Genomic DNA, 19,360 nt, shown 5'->3' with positions numbered 1-19,360 from the left:
CACTTCCTGTATTAAATATATTTTCTAAGCAGAGTTATTTTTAGGGTGTAAATGGGTGAGTGAGCTTGGCTATACCACCACCTTTAACCTTTGATTGAATGCCTTATAATTTACTGAGCAAACTAATTACCATGCAGTGGGCTAGAAAGAGATGTATTTTGAGAATATAATCCCTTATTTAGGAAACTGATGACGGTGCTGAAGACTTACTTGGATACCTCCAGCAGAGGGGAGCAATGTGAACCGATCCTAAGAACGCTGAAAGCTTTGGAATATGTGTTCAAGTTCATCGTTCGGTCGAGGACATTATTTTCACAGTGAGTGCTTATTATGTAAGAGTGATTGATTAGTTCTGCAATTCCTCAGAGATACAACAGTATTTGTGCCATTGGAGAAAGTCTTTCACAAAATAAGAACCAACCATTGATCAAAAATAACTTATAACTCCAACTTAGGGAGTTATGAATAGGTAATAATTGTTCCAAATTCATTTGGGGAAAAAAGAAATCTTTAAATGTTGAAGAGTTATGTTTCATTCAGTGAATATGATTTGTGATTTGAGGCTCTTCTGCATTTCATCTAACATTCTTTATTTGATTTGAGATATGGCGAAAACCTTCCAGGAATCTTATTCCATGAGGATGCGGAAAGCGGAACTCAGAGAATTTGACATTTATTTGGCTCTAGGAGGATGCACATGACAGAAGAGCTGGTATTTGCAGTTGACCTGCCTATCCATGAAATCCTAGTGGCCAAAAAGTGAGCTGACATGTTAGAGCACCTAAGAGATTTGATGTTTGATGGTCAACATCAGAGGTTAGCTGCCCTTTTAAAGGGTAGTTTTTAAATGCAAACTGTTACATTTGGAATGGATGGGCAGTGGCGTCCTGCTGTAGAGCACAGGGAACTATGTATGATGGGGTCACTTGGCTGTACAACAGAAATTGAAGAAACATTGTAAATCAACTATATATACTTTAATAAAAAAAAATAGGGGGAAGGGCTTTAGAGATGGAAGCATTCCAATGCAGCGTACAAAGTGACAATTTCTGTTCATCCTGGCTACAAGGCAAAGTTAGGCAGGGAATTGGTTTTGCGTATGACCAGGTTGGTTGCATGTGATAAGAAACAAGAAGGAGCATACAAGAAATGCATTGTCAGGATGCTTATCAATGCAAACAGAGAACACTCAAACACTCAACTCAAGCTGACTCAGGGAGAAATAGGACTTTATTTCGCATTATTGAAAAATCCTGAGGGTCGTTGGCCCTAGGCACGACTAGATCCAGATGCTTAGTGTCATTGAGGTAGTCTCTTATCTCTCTAGATCTTGGCTCTGCTTTCCTTTTGTTGGTTGCTTTCTGAGGAAAGTTTTCCAGTGTGGAAACCACTGGAACCTCAGGTTCGTATTCTACTAGCTTAAGCAACTATAGGTTCTTTGTTGTTCCAGCAGAATCTCGTGCCAAGAACTGTCTTGTGTCATGTGCTAATGTCTTAAACGGTGTGACCAGGGGAATAAATATGCATATTAGATGCTTATGGTCACATGCTCACCTCTGGAGCCACAGGTCAGGCTAACTTATGGTATAAACTTGTGTAGTTAGAGAGGTGGTTTCCCTAGAGGAAGTAGAACTCAGTAAACCATCATTTTGATCAAGACAATGGATGGGTTAAGAATGCTTCATACCCAGAAGCATCTGAAATGGATAATCACTCGGGATTCTCCTTTTTAGGAAAATTATTTGATGTTTCTCTTGATGAATAGAGATGAGTGTCTTGAACCATGTCACAAAGCACATGTCACTTAGGCTCTTCTAAAAATCAAGTATCTATTTCAGCTCCTCTGTTTTGTCAGATAGTCAAGGCAGTGGCCGTGTATTGAAGTCTAGGGGTATTCTTCCAAGGTCAAGCAATACTTGTCAGTTATTTGAAAGTCAGTTGTGGGTTTTGCAGTGACCGTGTATTGAAGTCTAGGGGTATTCTTCCAAGGTCAAGCAATACTTGTCAATTATTTGAAAGTCAGTTGTGGGTTTTTCTAAGAGTTGAATTATTGCAGCGGTTTGAGGATTCAAACATTGTAATTCCATATTGGGCAATGATATCTTATTGCATCTCCAAATGATAACTTCAGATATACAAGGAGAATGTATCTTTTCCATGTATCATATCTCATGCCTCAATTTGTCATTTTGATTTATTTCTCCTTTCTCCTTCCCTTTCTCCCTCCCCTCCTTCCTTCCTTCCTTCCTCCCTTCCTTCCTCTCTTCCTTCTTCCTTCCTGTCTTACCTCTCTTAGTTTTTGCCTCTTTCCTTCACTGGAACAAAGAGCATTTATACATTTGTTTTTTTCCTTTTGTCTGAAGGCATATCATTTTACAGAGCTCCTAGCACATTATTCGGTATAATTTCAGTGCTATTGGAACTCTAAGTGGTGATTTTGGGCTTTTTAAGGATTGAGATGATCTGTTATTCTTTGCTGTACCCCCAGCATAGCATGTAGAACATTGACACTCAAAAAATGTCTGTTGGATGAAGTGCATTTGGGGAACTAGGAGAAGGCACTTGGTCAGGGATCTCTCTATGGTAACCCAGACATAATATTAGATCTTTTCTCATGAATAGGGAAGGTAGGTCCTGCTCGTTTTAGGATCTTTCACAGTGGTTTGCTCTTCAGTGGAACCTGGAGGACACTGGGAAGCGATGGGGGTATTTCCCCAAACCAGGAGGGCATTTTACTTGGTAATGGATAATAGAAGATTCAATGCTTTGAGATTTCTAGGCCAGCTGGTGGGAAATCATAATATAATTATTGCTTTGGGGGCTTATGGAGTCTGGTATTGTGTTTCTGTTTCCTGTTACAGCTTTGTCTTCTTTCCTCATGTGCACAAGTGCAGCTGATCTAGCTCCTGTTAGCTTTTCCCTTGCCATGTTTTCTTTGCACATACTGCACGTGAGCATTTAGAAGAACTAGAGATTTTCCTGTGTCAATTGGCAAGATAACAGTTAGGTAAAAGAGGAAGAGAAGCTGTTGAGAAGGATTGGCATCTTATCTTTAGTATCATCCATTTCTACCACACAGAAAAAGAAAGTGATGTTCCTGTCCCCTCTTCTTATGTTCTTATATCTCTAGCTCCTGAGTCAAAGCCTCAATGGGTGGTGGTCTCTGGGCACGTACCTGTGCCATAGTTGCAATGGAAGCTGGAAGAGCAGGTTTGAGCTTTGGCCTAGGGAGCAGGCTTCAAAATATAGGAGATTCTTAAATTCTGGGAAGTGTAGCCAAAAGATGCTGGGTGGTCATAAATATGACTAACATCCGCTAGGCTTTTGTGGAATGACTGAGGCCCTGGGAGGTATAGAGCACAGTGAGGGGCCTTCCGAGAAAGCTGCAGTGATTATCTTCCGAGTACTGAGCTTCTTTACAAAACCCCTTGCAGTGCCGTTTATCCTGAAGCTCACACAACCCGTGAGCTGATCCCCCACATTTCTGAGCCTGTGGAGTTACTTGGAGTCTAAGGCAGCCTGTGCTTCTCTGGTCCACGAGATGGACACTGAAGAGCTCCATTCCTGCTGTCCAGGCACATAGAAACGAGACTGCAGAGCCTCTGTAAGGAGGACTGTCTAAATGAGAGGCAATCCAGAGCCCATTCAGTGATAGCATTTGCTCCTGCTTGTCCATGTTCCTTCCAAATCCTAGTGCTGCTGTTGACTGGGGTACAGGGGGCGATGTTCATGCTGTGCGGGGCAGCTGGCTCGGTGGTGTTCAGCGCTCGCACTGGAAACTCCTAGCCCTGTGAGCGCCCGGCCTAGTGAGTCACCCGGCCTCTCTGAGCCTCAACTTCCTCATCCATGAGTGAGGATAAACCTGCTTTTAGTGTTTTGATGAGGAAATGAAATTATATGTATAAAGTCTCCATGTAGTGTCTGATGTTTATTCCATAAGCAAAATAAATGTTAGCTGTTACCATGTTTTCACCTAGAAAACAAAAAGGGTTCTTGTTTCAAAGACGCACATTTAAATCAGGAAGAGAGAATGTTAGTGTCTTGATTCTCAAAATTTGGCTTACCGTTTGTTCATGCTCTTGGAAACAGTCCTTGCTCCTTATTTTTTAGGAGGAGGGGACACTTTATCAGGTGTCTGTGCTTTTCGAGGATAGCACTATAGGGAATTTTTACAGCTCCATGAATTCATCTGGATGTGTTGCTGGCCCACTGTGTGGGCCCTGCTTGTGTCTGCTGCTCCCATGTCCTCTGTGTGTGTGGTCAGTCCCCTTTGGCCCTTTGGCCCAGGCAGCTGTGCGTGCTGTACCCAGCTTTCTAATTCCTACTTGGCTTTCCTGTCTTTGCTTTTGCATCACACCTTCCGCTCTCCTTGCAGACCTGCTTCCTCCTTCTCCTCCACGTGATCCCTCTCCTGGGGCTGCTCTGGCTCTGCCATCACAGTCCTTCACCACACTCACCCCCACCCTTTGCTTATGAGAGGCTGTCAGCTCAGGGGTTAAAGGCGCCATCTCTGGAGCCAGGCTACTTGGCTGCGAAGTCTGCATTTGTATCCTACCACTACCATTACTAAAATTTCTGACTGTGGACAAATTTCTGTAATCTGCCCCAAGCTCAGGTTCCCCATTTGTAAAACAGCCAGATGTGGAAAAACCCTCACCAGGTTTTTTTTTTTTTTTAAGTTCTTTGCGTATGTTTTTTCTTTTATTTTATCATTTATTTATGTATATTTTTTTTCTACTGTACAGCATGGTGACCACTTACACATACATGCATACATTCTTTTTTCTCACATTATCATCCTCCATCATAAGTGACTAGACAGAGTTCCCAGTGCTATACAGCAGGATCTCATTGCTTATCCATTCCAAAGGCAATAGTTTGCATCTGTTAACCCAAATTTCCCAGTCCATCCCACTCCTTCCCCCTCCCCCTTTTCAACAACAAGTCTGTTCTCCATGTCCATGATTCTTTTTGGAAGGTTCCTTTGTGCCATATATTAGATTCCAGATATAAGTGATATCACATGGTATTTGTCTTTCTCTTTCTGATTTACTTCACTCAGGATGAGAGTCTCTAGTTCCATCCATGTTGCTGCAAATGGCATTATTTTGTTCTTTTTTATTAGGCCACTGGCAAGGGCCTAATCTCTAAAATATACAAACAACTTATACAACTCAACAGCAAAAAAAGCCAACAACCCAACTGAAAAATGGGCAAAGAACCTGAAGAGACATTTCCCCCAGGAAGATACACAGATGGGCAACAAACACTTGAAACAATGCTCAACATCCCTCTTATTAGAGAAATGCAAATCAAAACTACCATGAGATACCACCTCACACCAGTCAGAATGGCCACCATCAATAAGTCCACAAATAACAAATACTGGAGGGGGTGTGGAGAAAAGGGAACCTTCCTGCACTGTTGGTGGGAATGTAAGCTGGTACAACCACCGGGTTTTTGTGCAGACTGAATGAGCTGAGGGACCTCAGGCAGGCGGCACAACGCCTGTCACATGGCAAGTGCCCCCGGTTATTATTACTTGTCGAAGGCATCTCATGCATTATCTCCATCAGCCTCCACAGTGCAGCATCTCATCTCCTGACCCCATCTCCTACTCCTCTCTCACTCTCACCAGCCTTCTTGCTATGGCTCAAGTTCCCCATGCAGCCTTGGCACCCACGCCCAGACACCTGTTTCCTCCCTCCCCCACCACTTCCACAGTTTTGTTCAAACTTCTCCTCCACCCTCCCATGTGCAGAGGCACCCCCTGCCCCTGGCACTTCTGATTGCCTTCCCCCTTCACTCTGCTTTTTGTTTTTTATTCTCCTCCTGGTGGAACTAATCACATATTAACATAGGATACAATAACAAGTTATGGTTTTGTTTTGATCAGTGACTGTCCTCTCCCTGCTAGAATGTCAATTCCACAAAGACAGGCATCTTAGCCTATTCTGTGCTGCACTCTAAGCACTGAGGAAAGTACCCAGCACATAGTAGGCATTCCTTCAATAAGAAATGGGACAGAGGGGGTTCCCTGGTGGTCTAGCAGTTAGGACTTGGTGCTTTCATTGCTTTGGCCCAGGTTCAATCCATGGTCTGGGAACTGAGATCCCACATCAAGCCATTGCATGCCGTGGCCAAAAAAAAGAAAAACAAAAAGAATGGGATTTCTCTTCCCCTTTCCCAGATGATGAGACTAAGGCTCTTAAATTCAAGCTCAAAAGTCACACAGCTAAAAATGAGCAGAGCAAGTCTTTGCATTCTGCCTCATCTGATTAAACAGATTTGAGATGTGAAACTTTTTCCAGACCATGCAAGTGCAAAGTGTGTTGGTCAAGAGGAGGGGCTGTGCTGAGAGAGCAGCTCCAGCTGGAAGGGTCTCTGGCTGGGTTCTGCTGGGACTGCTGAGAGGTGCAAGGCTGGGTGGGTTTAGGTGCTACCATCTAGCCCTAAGCCCAGTAGAACTTCAGTGAAGAGTGGCAACTTGGAGCAGGAGTTGTCAGGAAAGGCATCCTTGCCAGCATGGCAAAGCTGTCCCAGCAGCCATGACTTTGTCCTTGTATCCTCCTAAGAAATGAATAAAGAAAAGCTGACGTGGGGCCAGCGCAGGTGAGTTCACGCCCCTTGGAAGCAAGTCATTGGTCAGGGAAAGAGGAATGCACTCAGCATCTTAAGGAGAGCAGCCGCATCTCCGGGAGTCTCTCTGCTCCCCAACCCTCCCCTGGGACCCAGGAAGGCTGGCCATGGTGTGCACAATGTCATTTGCCTGTACTGGGGCTGACACTCCATTAACACAGGCTCAAAGGAGCACGGTTCTCACCTCCAGCAGACGCCCCCAATCTGGCTCTGTTCACCCAGGGCCAGACATCATTGCCCTTTTTCTAATTACTTTAGCATCAGATGGTGTGATGCCCTCTGATGCTTGCTTGTGCCTTTGTATTTTGCATCTTGCATTATTCTACCCATCCTGCCCTCCCTCCCTTGGCCCCACCTCATCCTTCCACCAGTTCAATTTCTCCTTATGTAAATATTATATACTAGTTTATCCTCCAGGTCATGAATATGTTAGGCAGCAAGGTTGTCTGAATAAAGCTCAGGCCTGCCCCGTGTAGCCTACAGTCAGAGAGAATACATAAGCCTCTGCCTTTTTAAACAAATATGAATTTAACTCGGAGGTACTTGCCAGTGTGATTTGTTTTCATTGTTCATGTAGGAATGAATATTAAAATGTAATCATCTGTTTATGCTGAGCATGGGTTGGAATGCCGGTCATATTGCTATTTTTGTTTCTCTGCATGAAATTTGTTTGCATGTTAATGCCATTTATTTCTGTGTAAGCTTCTGTTTTCAGTTTTGAATATAATTTCACTTTTTGATGACAGTAATGGCTTAGTAAACTGCACAATTGCAGTTAATGGAATTATTTTATGATAACATTAACTTGGCATCAGATCAGGATGGAAGAGAAAATTGTCATAAAGGGATATTGTCAAACAGTTACTTTTCTTTAATTTATTATCTATTTTATGAGTTGCTACAGGGCAGAGAGGAAGGTAACAAACTGTTTCTTACAAGCATATATGAAAGCACTTCATAAATCAGTAAGTTGTCCTTATAACATGAAATGGTGCGTACACATGCACATTTAAGCAGTCCTCTTTTCCCTTTGTGTATGAAAATACTGATAAACTTTTATTGAGCACCTATTAGTACTAGGGGCTTTGGTAAGTGCTGGGAACTCTGAAATTAAGTCAGACTTCCTTAAGCAGTGGCAATTTAGTGGGCAAGAAAGACACGCGTGCCAGCAATCAAATGCCAGCATGTCTGGGATAATCAGCTATCAGTGATGTGATTCAGTGGAGGCCTGCAAGTGGTTCCTTGGAGCAGACAGGTTTGAATAACTAATTCCACCTCGGGAGGATCAGTCATTCTTCCCAGAGGAGGTGACGCATTAAGCTAGGCATTAAAAGCCATTTAAAAAGCCTTCCCATAGAAGAAAAGAATCAGGCATTCCAAGTAGAAGGAACAGCATATGATGTGGAACCTCCAGTTACCCCTGCTACTCCGAGGCACCATTTATAAAGCCTCTGCTCTGTGCACGACCCTGTGTCACTTTTCACTCTACCGTACCTAATACTCCTGACAACCCTGCCAAGTATAGGTATTACTATATTCATTTTAAAGAAGGGGAAATTGAGGCCCAGAGAGGTGCAGAAGGTGACTCAGGGTCACAAAGGCAGGAGTTGGTAGGGAAGGATCTGATACCAAAGCCTCAGTTCCTTGTGCTGTTCTGTGGCCACTCACGAGTAGGACTTTTGTGGAACAGTGGCTGGCGGGGGCGGGGGCGGGGGGGCAGACTGAGGGAGTAGGGGAGCGAGGATGTGTCTGAAGGGGGGCGTTGAAGCTGGATTGTGAAACACCTTGAATGCAGACAAAAGGGCTTGACCTCATCCTCCATCCTGGGAGACAGCAGCATAGATGCTACCCTCCACCTTCAGAGCACAGAGTGGGTACTCCACTGGAGTACAAACTAATACACTGGGATCAGACAAAAATATTAAATTCTCTTTATTTTGTCCTCAGATGAAGAAATTAAGCTTTATAGACATATGACTTAAAATTAGATAGTCCATGAATATAACTTATAAATAAATAAGCATCTGTCGAGAATCATGCTTAAACTTCCCCATCCTGGGAGCAGTTTTGGAAACCCCTGCTTTTGGCAGTGGGGAGCCTCTGCTAATCTATATCAAGAGATTAACATAATTAGATTCATGTTTTAGAAAAATTACTGCAGAGTAAGGTTGGCTCGTATGCGGGAAATGGTGGGTGTAGGGGAGGGTGGCAGGAGATCAATAATGAAGCTATTGCAATAATCCAGGCAAGAGGACATGAACGGCAGTAGTCACAGTGGGACTGGGGAAGAAGGAAAGCAAAAGAAAAGGGTTTGCAGATGGAGGCTTGCCCAAACTAATTGAACGGGGGATGGAATTGATGGAGGAGCCCAATCAGCTGATCTGACACTGAACTTTGTGGCCCATTTGACCCGTCATTTCTCATTGGCATAATGAAGGAGGGGAGGAGCAGGTCTTAGGGGGAAGATGGTGTGTTTGGTTTGGGACATTTGAAGCTGGAAGTGTTTACTGCTGTAGCCAGGTGGAAATGCATAGCAGGCAGTTAGATACAGATTCAGAGTTCAGGGGAGTAGAGAATGGAGATATGGTTTTGGTAAAAATCCATCTCCTTTAGCAGAAAGAGGTATTTGAAGCTGTTGCCCAGGTGAGCAATGCTATAAAACTCAGAATGCAATGCAGGAGATTAGCATGTTGGAGGGACGGACATGGGGAGAGTTTCAGGGAAGGAAGATTGGAGATACAGGAGAGGAAGCAGGAAGGTTTTGCATTACGAGAGCCAGGAAAGGGAGCATTTCCCAGAGGGTGTGTCAGAAGAATCAACTGCTGCCCTGAGGTCCTGGGGATTGAAAATCGATCAGAGGCAAGATGTTTTGCCATTAGGAGATCTTTGGTGAATCAGCCAACCCCCTCCCAGAGTTTAGCATCTTCCCTAACATCTACTCTGGAGGCCATCAGGGGCCAGAGGGATCAGACTTTGATGATTAATTTCCCATCATCCACCTGTGAATTACTTCCATTGTGGATTGTTCTTTGTCAGGGTATAATCCTGGACTGGCTCCCCCGCCACCATCCTTCAGAAGCTGAGCCAACTTTTCCTCTTTGTTACCAGTCTTACACTTTGCTTACAGAGTGGGTCTTTAAATGCTTACAGCAAAGTGCAAAATGCTGGTCTCGTTTGCCTCCATTGCCCCTTTAAATGGCTTAATTTTGCAGAACAAGACTGTCTTGCTGTAGATAGTTAAGGGAAAAGCCATCGAGGACACAGGATATTCATTCTTGCAGGTTCAAGCGGTACATGATTTCCTTTCCTGCTTAACTCCTTGTGAGAAGTCTGGGAGCTAGCTTGCTGGCAGAATCTTTGCCTTCCCATAAAAGTAACTATTTCTGTAAAATGCAGAGGTTGACAGTTCCTCAGAGAGTGACTTGGGTGGGAGATCAATTTACTGACTAAATATGTAGATTCAGGAAATGTGTTTGCAAATTCACTGTAACTACGTATGGACATGTAGGATAATAAAGGATCTAGTTTGCCAGAGGGGTGAAATTCACCATGCTAACCTAATTGTTGGGGATGCTGAACTGAATCAGGATGCCCAGATGTACTTTGTGATCCAGTTCAAACACACTGGAGGCAGGCATCAACCCCAAAGTAGAATTTATTTCCTTAATAGAAAGTAATGCATTACTTGGTTGCTTGGCTTATTTCTTATTGTATCTTTGGGGTGGATGGAAAATGAAAAAGGATTTAGTCATGCAGTGCATATGATCACTGTCCTTCAGATCTCCAAATTAGCTCCTCCTTGTCTCATATCTACTCTCCTTATGTAGCCAGTTGCATTCATTCATTTGTTCATTTGATAAACATTTTTGAGCCTTATTCTGTGGACGTTCTGTGCCAGGATACTTCAGTCAACCAGACAGCTGTATCCCTGCTCTTGTGATCTCATCCCTTCTCTTCCCCTAGAAGCCATCCTAATAGGAGGTTAAGGATACCAGGGTTGAGCAAATGCCTCGGGGGCAGAAGCTGACTTTGTTGCTCTGCGAGCTCCCAGAATCTACTCTTGCTTTGTGTTCATCTCCTGTGGGTTCTGTACTTTCTTGGCAGTTGACCGACTCGTTTTGAAAATCCACTTTGGTAGTTGTTTCCAGGGACAGATTTTCCAGGGCATGGTGTCCACCACAGTGTCAGAAGTGGGTCTTTAAATATCACTGCAGTCAGAAGGCTCTTTCCACACCTCAGGTCTGGAATGGAAAGCTCATCGTCTTTAAATCCTCAAACTCCTTCTGACTGCTCTTAGGATGAAGGCAAAACATGTGACCTGTGAGGGTCTGTAGGGTCTGTCCCCTGGTGCCCACCAGTCGTCCTTCACCTGACTTAGCCAGATTCTCTCCACTCTGGATTCACGGGCCTGAGTTCAGTCCCTCTGACCTCTAGGCTCTCTACTGCAGCCCTGTGTGCTGGCTGTTCCTGGGCGTGGAATGCCCTGCCCTCTCCTTCTGTCATAGTTTTCTCTTATTCTCCTTTCCTGGCTCACCTCAAGCATCACTCCCTCAGGGAACATATCCTTGTATTTCCTGGCTAGGTCAAATCTGTTTAAATTCTTATTGCCCACATATTTTATCCTTCAGTATGTATCACAAAAAAATATTTGTCAAGTGCCTATCATATACCAATCACTGTGTTATCAAGGAAATTGTAAAGAGAAATAAAAAATGACAGAAACATATCACAGCTGCCATTTTACATGTTTGGGTGTTGATTTTAATTTCTCCTTATAAATTCCTTGAGAACACAGTGATTGGCAGATAGTAGGTACTCAAGAAATATTCAGTAGTTAAATAAATTACCTCATGGAAACCCTAAACATACCTGCTCAAGGCAAGTAAGAGTGTCCTTCCTCCTTCTCCTAGGCTTTAGAGTATTCATTACTTTTTAGCTTTTCCTTCCCTTACCCTCACGGCTTACTTCCTGGGGTAACTGATCCCACTCCCTGCACTGGGCTTTAGGCCACGTATGCCCAGCGGGGTCAGCAAGGTCTGGTGACCAAAAGGCAGCTGCGTGTCTTACTGCTCGCCTGTTTGGGTCAAGGTCCCTTTTCCCTGATCAACATTTCCTCTTTCAATAGTTTAATGAAAGAATCTGGTGCCTCCTCCATTGTAATAAAATTTCGAAGCCCACCTCTTCCAACCCTAGAAACCAGGAAAGAGCATGTTGAGGGCCCGCCCAGGCCCAGGACTGCTGCACGCACTGCATGTCCTCTTCTCTGAACCTGGGACTTTGCTGTTGTTGCCCATCTTGGAGGCTTCTGTAGGGCAAGAGGAACTTGTGCCTTGCAACTAAGTCACAGGTCATCTCAGGCCTGGAAATCTGGAAAGATTGTAAAAAGCTTTATATATATATATATATATATATATATATATATATATATATAATATTTATATCTACTTATATATTATACTATAAATGTATTATGTAATATGTATTTATATTTACTGTATACTTATATATATATTTATTTTTTAGAGTATACTTGATTTATAGTGTTGAGTCAATTTCTGCCGTAGAGCATAGTGACCCCATCATACATATACGTACATTCTTTTTCTCATATCTTCCATCGGGGTCTGTTCCAAGAGGCTGGGTATAGTTCCTTGGGCTGTACAGTAGGATCTCATTGCTTATCCATTCTAAATGTAATAGTTTGCAAGGAGTTTGGGGTAAAAAGCTTTTTAATACATGGGTATCTCTCAGATTTTTTGAAATTTCCCTCCATGTCTATAGCTTCTAAAAGGCTGTAACCCAGCGTTTATTCTTTCTTACATTCAACACATCACATACCTATCCCAGGCACACTGGACCTTAAAACTTGATTCTTCTTTTTAAGCTCTTCAGTTCATAATGAAGGTTTCTATCTCATTGAAATATTTGTCTAGTGGTCAAATTTTGGTTTGCATTAGCAATTAAATGTTTACCCAACAAATATTTATTGAGTAGCCACTAGACCACTGAACTGAGCACCAGAAATAGGGCAAGGAATCGCAGAGATGCAGGCCTAGTCATGGGATTTTGAGTCTAGTCATTAAGATGGTCATGTGGGTACAGGGGAAGCTAAGGAGGTGTGTGTGTGTGAGGTGCCTTGAGAACTTATATATAACAAGATCAGATCTCATCACGAGGTCAGGGAGGGGTCCTGGAGGAAGTGCCAAGCAACCTGTGACCTGAAAGATGAGTAGGCCTTGGCAGGGAAAGAGGAGGGTGTAACTGGCAAAAACAAAGCTGGAAGGAGGTCCCTGAGATAGTAGGGAGCTTGACTCAATTGAGCTCTGGAAAGGTGATGGAGGGATTGGCCTCATAGGAGACCATCTGGAGGGACAGGAAGGATCAGACCTTGAAGATCCTTGAAGGTCGGGCTGTGACCTCTGGGGAAGAGGAGAGCTATTAAAGGAGTTGGAGCAGGAGAGTGGTATGATCACATTTGTGTTTTTAGAATGGTCTCTCTGACCATTGCGTAGAAAATGGATCGAAAGGCAGTAAGAGTGAAGAAAAGATGGGTTCAGAGGCGAGAGGTGATTGAGGCTTGGATGAAAATGGTCCTGATGAAGAGGAAGGAGAGTCAATGGCCTGGGTGTCTCTGGTTAACAATACTGAATTATATACTTGAAAGTTACTAAAAGGGTAGATCTTACATGTTCTCAACATATACACACTCTATCGTAATTCCATGAGGTAATAGGTGTGTTAACTAACCTTATTGTGGCCATCCTTCTGCAATATTTATTTGTATCAAATTGTACACCTTCAACTTACACAGTATTATATGTCAAATATATCTCAATAAAGCTGGACAGAATGGCTTGGGGAGTGGAATTAATGGGACTTGATGGCTGAATGACACTCAGCCTCTTCAAGATCCACCCCTACCTATGACAGGCTCTGGCTGAGGCACCTATTGGACCATGCCATGCTGGGGAACTCTGTGGTGTGAGCCAGCTTGGTCTTGGATGATTGACATGCCCCATCCTGACTCTTTGGCTATAGCAACCAATTAGGAATCCTGGAGATTGCCCTCAATGGCACCGTTGTCCACTTAGAGATGAGGGAACCCGGGCCCAGAGTGAAGTGACTTGTTAAAGGCGACAACCAACACACACTGGTGCGGGAATCTGGTTTAGAACTCAGTCCTGGCGATGCAGACTACTGCTTTTTCTGCCACGGCCCTCTGCTGGCACCTTGTCTGGCCCTCAGCCATCCTCCACTCAGGTGAGGTCTCCAATAATGCAAACCTCAGCGTGTTTGGATTCAACACTTCCTCAGGTGTTCCCACATTTCAAAACAAAGAGTTTTACTGCACATGCATTTTTAAAACCAGCACCATTAGTAAAGAAAATGTTAAAAATTCTATTAAACTCCACACACCAAATGTCAAGGCTCTCTGCGGAACAAGAGCAGGAAGCCTGGGGTTAATTATCCTCGGGAAGCCACAGAGTGAAAGGGCAAAGTTCCGATGGGCTTGGCATGACCACGATTTAGAGAAATAGTAACTTGACATTTCTTAGGCAGTTGTCTCTCTAGCAGCAGTCCATGCCAAGAACAGGAGGTCGGTGAGAAATCAGCATCTCGATTCTATGGTTGAGAAGGGAAAACTGCCTCCAGTCTATGGCCTTGAGCTCCCTCCCCGCCTCTAGTTCTAGTCTCCATAGTGAGAACGAGAGAATTCAGGAAAGACCCTGGGGATGAGGATTGTCATAGAAAGGAACTGGAGTCCAAGAAACGTTTGTTCCCTCAAAAAAGGTAGATAGCTCTTTCAAAAATTAAAGGTCACATTTACTTGTGATAACATTAGAATATAGTATAAAAGTCTATGAAGGGACTATTGATATACACAATCTCTTTTCTCAGGAGTAATGAGATGATCAATCTAATGTACAGATTTTGCTAGGCCTGTATGTCTGTATGTGTGCATGCGTGTGCATGTGTGTAATCATTCTGCGACTTAGTTTTTTCCTGTTATGACCTAGAGAATATTATGCTTAGTGAAATAAGTCAGGGAAAGAGAAATACTATATGTTATCACTTAGGCATAGAATCTAAACCGTAATACAAATGAATGTATTTTTATTTTTATTCCTTTTTATTTTTTCATTTTTTTTGCTTTTTAGGGCCCCATTGGTGGCATATGGAGGTTCTCAGGCTAGGAGTCAAATTAAAGCTACAGCTGCCAGCCTACACCACAGCCACAGCAATGCAGGATCCAAGCTGTGTCTGCGACCTATACCACAGCTCATGGCAAAGCCAGATCCTTAACCCACTGAGCGAGGCCAGGGATTGAACCCGCAACCTCATGGTTCCTAATTGGATTCATTTCCACCGCGCCACGACAGGAACTACCAAATGAATGTATTTTTAAAAGTGAAGCAGACCTACTGACATGGACATAGAATACAAACTTGTGTTTACCAAACAGGAAAGGGAAAGGGGGAGGGGCAAATGTGGGATATGGGATTAAACAGATACAAACTACTACATATAAACTAGATACGCAAGAAGGATATTCTGTGTAGCACAGAGAACTCTACCCATTATCTTATAATAACCTCTCATGGAATATAATCTGCAAAAGTCCTGAATCACAATGCTGTACATCTGAAACTAACACAATATTGTAAATCAACCATACTTCAATAGAATAATAAGATATCATAGATATTTCCCAGGTCATTAAAAACCTAGAGGAAGAAATGGTAGGAGAAGCAGTCAAAACCTAATTTATTTTTAGTGCCCATACTTTTTAGACCAATTGGGCCTAAAGATGATGTAATCTGTATTTTTCTTTGTATGTCTTGGAATTATGGTTAAGGGTGTGTGTGTGTGTGTGTGTGTGTGTGTGTGTGTGTGTGTGTGTGTGTGTGTGTCTGTGTCTCTATCCTTAGGAACACTGTTTGCAGAACACTTAATTTCTAATTATATTGAGGGAAAAGACCCTGAATACCATTTTTCATGCTAATGGAGAAATTTACCTAAGTGCAGACTTCTGCAACTTAGTTTTTCTTGCCAAATTCCATACAGGCTGCAGCTCCTTTCAGCAGAATGAAGGATATAACACAGGGCACATATCACTCTCTATTCATAACTTAGAGTCTTTTCAAGGCTTTTGCCTGCATTTTATTACCTACTTACTATTAATTTATTACATGCAGTTGCCATATTTTAAAAGTGAATGTTTCTTAGATGGATTGTTTTCCTCTCATTTCTTCTATATTGTTAACTTCTATTTTTTTTTATTTAGCTGTTTACACATCTACCTGAGGCAGTTTTTCTTCAGTGATTGCATTAATTTTTATGCATTCATTCCAGACATTTTTCAAAACAAGATCCTCATATGCTGAGTTTGTCTTTTCTCCCCTCTCATCTGCAAATCATTCTTCCCGGGAGTAATTCACAGGAAGACTCTTTAGTGAAACTTCTTTGCAGTTTGCCCTAAGGGGCAATCCCTCCTCAAATGTCAGATTCTGGAGAAGTAACAGCTCAAGTAGAAATAGTTTTATCAATGACAAAAGAATTGGTGTCAGGAACGGGTCTGAGCCCTGCCTCTCGACTGCCTATGGCATTCAGTTCAATCAAGTCCACATGAAATCCTGTCTGAGTACCAGAGCTGCTTGACAATTCACACCAGCAACTTTGTCCTTGTCCTCGCCCTCCCTTGTATAGTTTCTTTCTTATACAGCCCTGCTCTCTCTCTTCTGAGAGTAACTCCTTACATGCCAACTTTGTTCCCCTTCAAATGAAATTTTCTCTGGCTGCTGTTGAGCTGGACAGCTCACTCCAGCCTCACTGCACCAAAACTCCATGTCTTCATCTGCAATTTCTGATTCACGTCAGGTCCATAGACCTTGGTGGTGGTAGGAGGATGGCGATGGTGATGATAACCATGGGGGAAGATGGGGTACCAGGGAGGGGACTCTCTTTCATGAGCCCTTTCCAGTCCTATAGCTTTAATTTAAATGTGCCTGCTCAGTGCACTGAAGGGTTTCTTTCTTAAGTAGGATCAATACATGCAAGGATAATTTTCAGACAGGCTCAGTCACTGGCTGGCTACAATTATTCCTTATGCCAAATTGTAGGGGGAAGGAGTGTTGGGGGAGAGAGACAGAGACAGACAGAGACAGACAGAGACAGACAGAGACAGAGAGGCAATAATGAGGTAGGTTAGGTTCTGGCCTTCAAATATTGTGAATTTTCCAGAGTAATTACTCTTCTGAAACCATGAATGGCTTAATGGCTCTTTTTGTAAAGTAACTAATTTACACTTCATGTAATAGAGCAAATTATTGGCTCAGGGGTAGGAACACCAGCCAAGTCACCTTGGATTTAGAGCTTGAACAGTTAAAACGTTAAAGCCAGCCATCTAACTTGCCTAGACAGCCACCTAACATCTTTCCAGGGGCAAGTGATGCTTTCCTACCCACACTGACTTGTTCCGGCTCCTGGCAACCTACTATTACTTTGCTCTGTTTCCTGGAGGCAGTATTAGTATTAGCCTAGTAGTTAAAGGAGTGAAATTTGGAGCCAGACACTCTTGGGCTCAAATTCTGACTCTGCCATTTACTAGTTAGGTGACCTTGTGCAGGTAGCATAGTGCCTGGTGCGTAATGCATGTAATAAATAGCAGTTAGTCGTAGTAGTAGTCTTAGTGGTAAAAGTAATAATAATAAATAAAGGTGGCATAGCCGATGGTGACTATTAATGCCATCCCCAGGACATTGTTTGGGTGCTGTTAGTTAGAGTTAGCTGAACTGCTGTGAGTTCTGCATTCCTAACACGTTTCCATTCATCCACTTTGGAGGCGCTGCGGTTCCTTCATTTAATAATTTATCATTTGTTGATGCCTTTGTTTAAAACTCACTTTTGATGTTCCACGCCTATTGCCAGACATGGGGATATCAGGACCAACATAGCCTTGATCTCCACTGAATGGAGCAGAGAGCAAGTGGATCCGGTGGAGAAGGCAGGCGGGGAAGGGGCGATGGGAAAGAATGAAGTATTAGGACAGGGAGGCCTCCGTGGCCAGGACCGTCTGCTGTACGTGCCACGTGCAGCGTGTCTCAGTCATCTAAGGAAGTTCACTGAATAAGTGGCCTCTCTTCTACAGTTTGCCTCATGTAGCATGATTGGGGGCACAACAGTATCTTGACTTGGTGGCAAAGTAACAGAATGGTATGGCGCGACCTCACTGAAGCAATTTTGCTCAGTTCTATGTAAGATCATGGAGACATTTGAAATACCTTTAAAAACCTTCTAATTAATCTGCTTGTTCCCAGACACTTGTGAAATTAGTCAGGTGTGTGTCCTCTTGGCAAGAGCAAAGTTAGGCAAAGATGCAACCAGGTGAGGGAGACAGAGGCAAGCCAGACCCTGGTCTAATCCTGGGGCCTTTCCGGGACTCCTGGGAGGAAGGCAGGAGGTGGGGGACAGGCGGTGGTGGTGGCATGGGAGGGGGCAGGGTGCTGAGGGCTGGGGGGCTGTCGGGGAGGTGGCTTACTGTGGCCAGTGTTGGCCAGAGCCTCTGCTTCCTCCTCTCGGCTTCCATTCCCCCGTTCATGCCTCTTTAATTTTTTCTCTTTCTCATATGTAAGATGTTGATAATATCACCCTCTATCAAATGAGCTAATCCATGTGAAGAACTGAGCACAGTGCCTGGCACTTAGGAGTAATATCCAACAATAATATTCAACTTCTTTGTTCAGGTTTTCTCATATATGACAGCACCGACTTACCTGTCAGTTTCCCTGGTGACTTCTTGGGGATAGGGACTGAGTCTTATTCCCGTTTAACTCCACTGCAGTGCCTGGCACACAGTAGGTGCTCAATAAATGGCAGTTGTTTTTATGAAGTTGCTGATTTCTTCCTCCTAAGGCTTAGAAAGCCAGAAGTGGATCCAGAGGAAAACAGTGGTTCTATATAACAACAGCGAGTATTTATTAAGTGTCGGTTATGTACTAAGCACTGTGCTAATTGCTTTACATGAATTAGTTTTTGTTAGGACAGCTCTATGGGACTAGTACCATTTTACTAGTGAGAAAACTGAGCCTTCCAGAAATTACGAAATTTAGACAAGACCACCTAATGAGTGGCGGATGGTGGTTTGGAAGCTATGCAGTCTTACTTAAAAGTCTCTTTCCTCCAAGAGGTGGGGAAGAAATCAGGAGCGTGCCCAGGAATGTGCTCAGAGGAACTGGAGGCGGCTGAGATATAGAAAATGAAAAGGACCTGGGGTGCCAGGACACCCTTCAGCCTGTATTCTCATTCCCAGCTTTCTGCAGCCTGAGGTTGCCTTGGTTAGATTCTGCTGGCCTGAGGTTGGCATCTCTGTTTTCAGCTGAGGCTTTATGTACCTGCATGAAGGAGGTGGTACAAAGCGTTGTACACACCATATGGGGCCCCATTTGCATTTCGTGAGCACTCAGCTGTGCACAGTGTCTCCTTAATGAATCACATGCCAGCCGAGCATCGAGCTACATTTATTCAGGCCCCGGGAGCTGAGGTCGGACTCGCGTGCCCCAGAACAGCGTCTTGCAGGTTGTTCCAGTTTTCCTTGTGGTCGGGGCCTTCGGGCCCTTCAATAATTTGTTCCCTGGCAGGATCAGCTGGTTTCTGAAGCATCTTTCTAGGTGTTCTGAAGCCAGAAAAAATGTTTCCCTCCTGAAGCTATGTACAGAGAACA

The 19,360-nt window shown here is 43.5% G+C and overlaps 1 protein-coding gene across 7 annotated transcripts in view; it reads left to right on the top strand.

The window, feature by feature from the left end:
- DOCK2 (dedicator of cytokinesis 2) overlaps window positions 1-19,360 on the top strand; it is a 425,062-nt gene that overhangs the window by 93,647 nt on the left and 312,055 nt on the right. For all 7 annotated transcript variants that reach the window (XM_085001779.1, XM_085001778.1, XM_085001782.1 and 4 more), the window contains one exon: window positions 183-317. In XM_085001779.1, coding sequence (XP_084857905.1) covers window positions 183-317 — 135 coding nt within the window. The remainder of the gene's footprint in view (window positions 1-182; window positions 318-19,360) is intronic.

The sequence above is a fragment of the Sus scrofa genome, chromosome 16, assembly GCF_054392235.1.
Source record: "Sus scrofa isolate SSC_HxYL_T2T_F1_AM1 chromosome 16, Sscrofa_HxYL_maternal_Yorkshire_Landrace_v2.0, whole genome shotgun sequence".
NCBI lineage: Eukaryota > Metazoa > Chordata > Mammalia > Artiodactyla > Suidae > Sus > Sus scrofa.
This window is presented reverse-complemented; position numbering and strand designations above follow the sequence as displayed.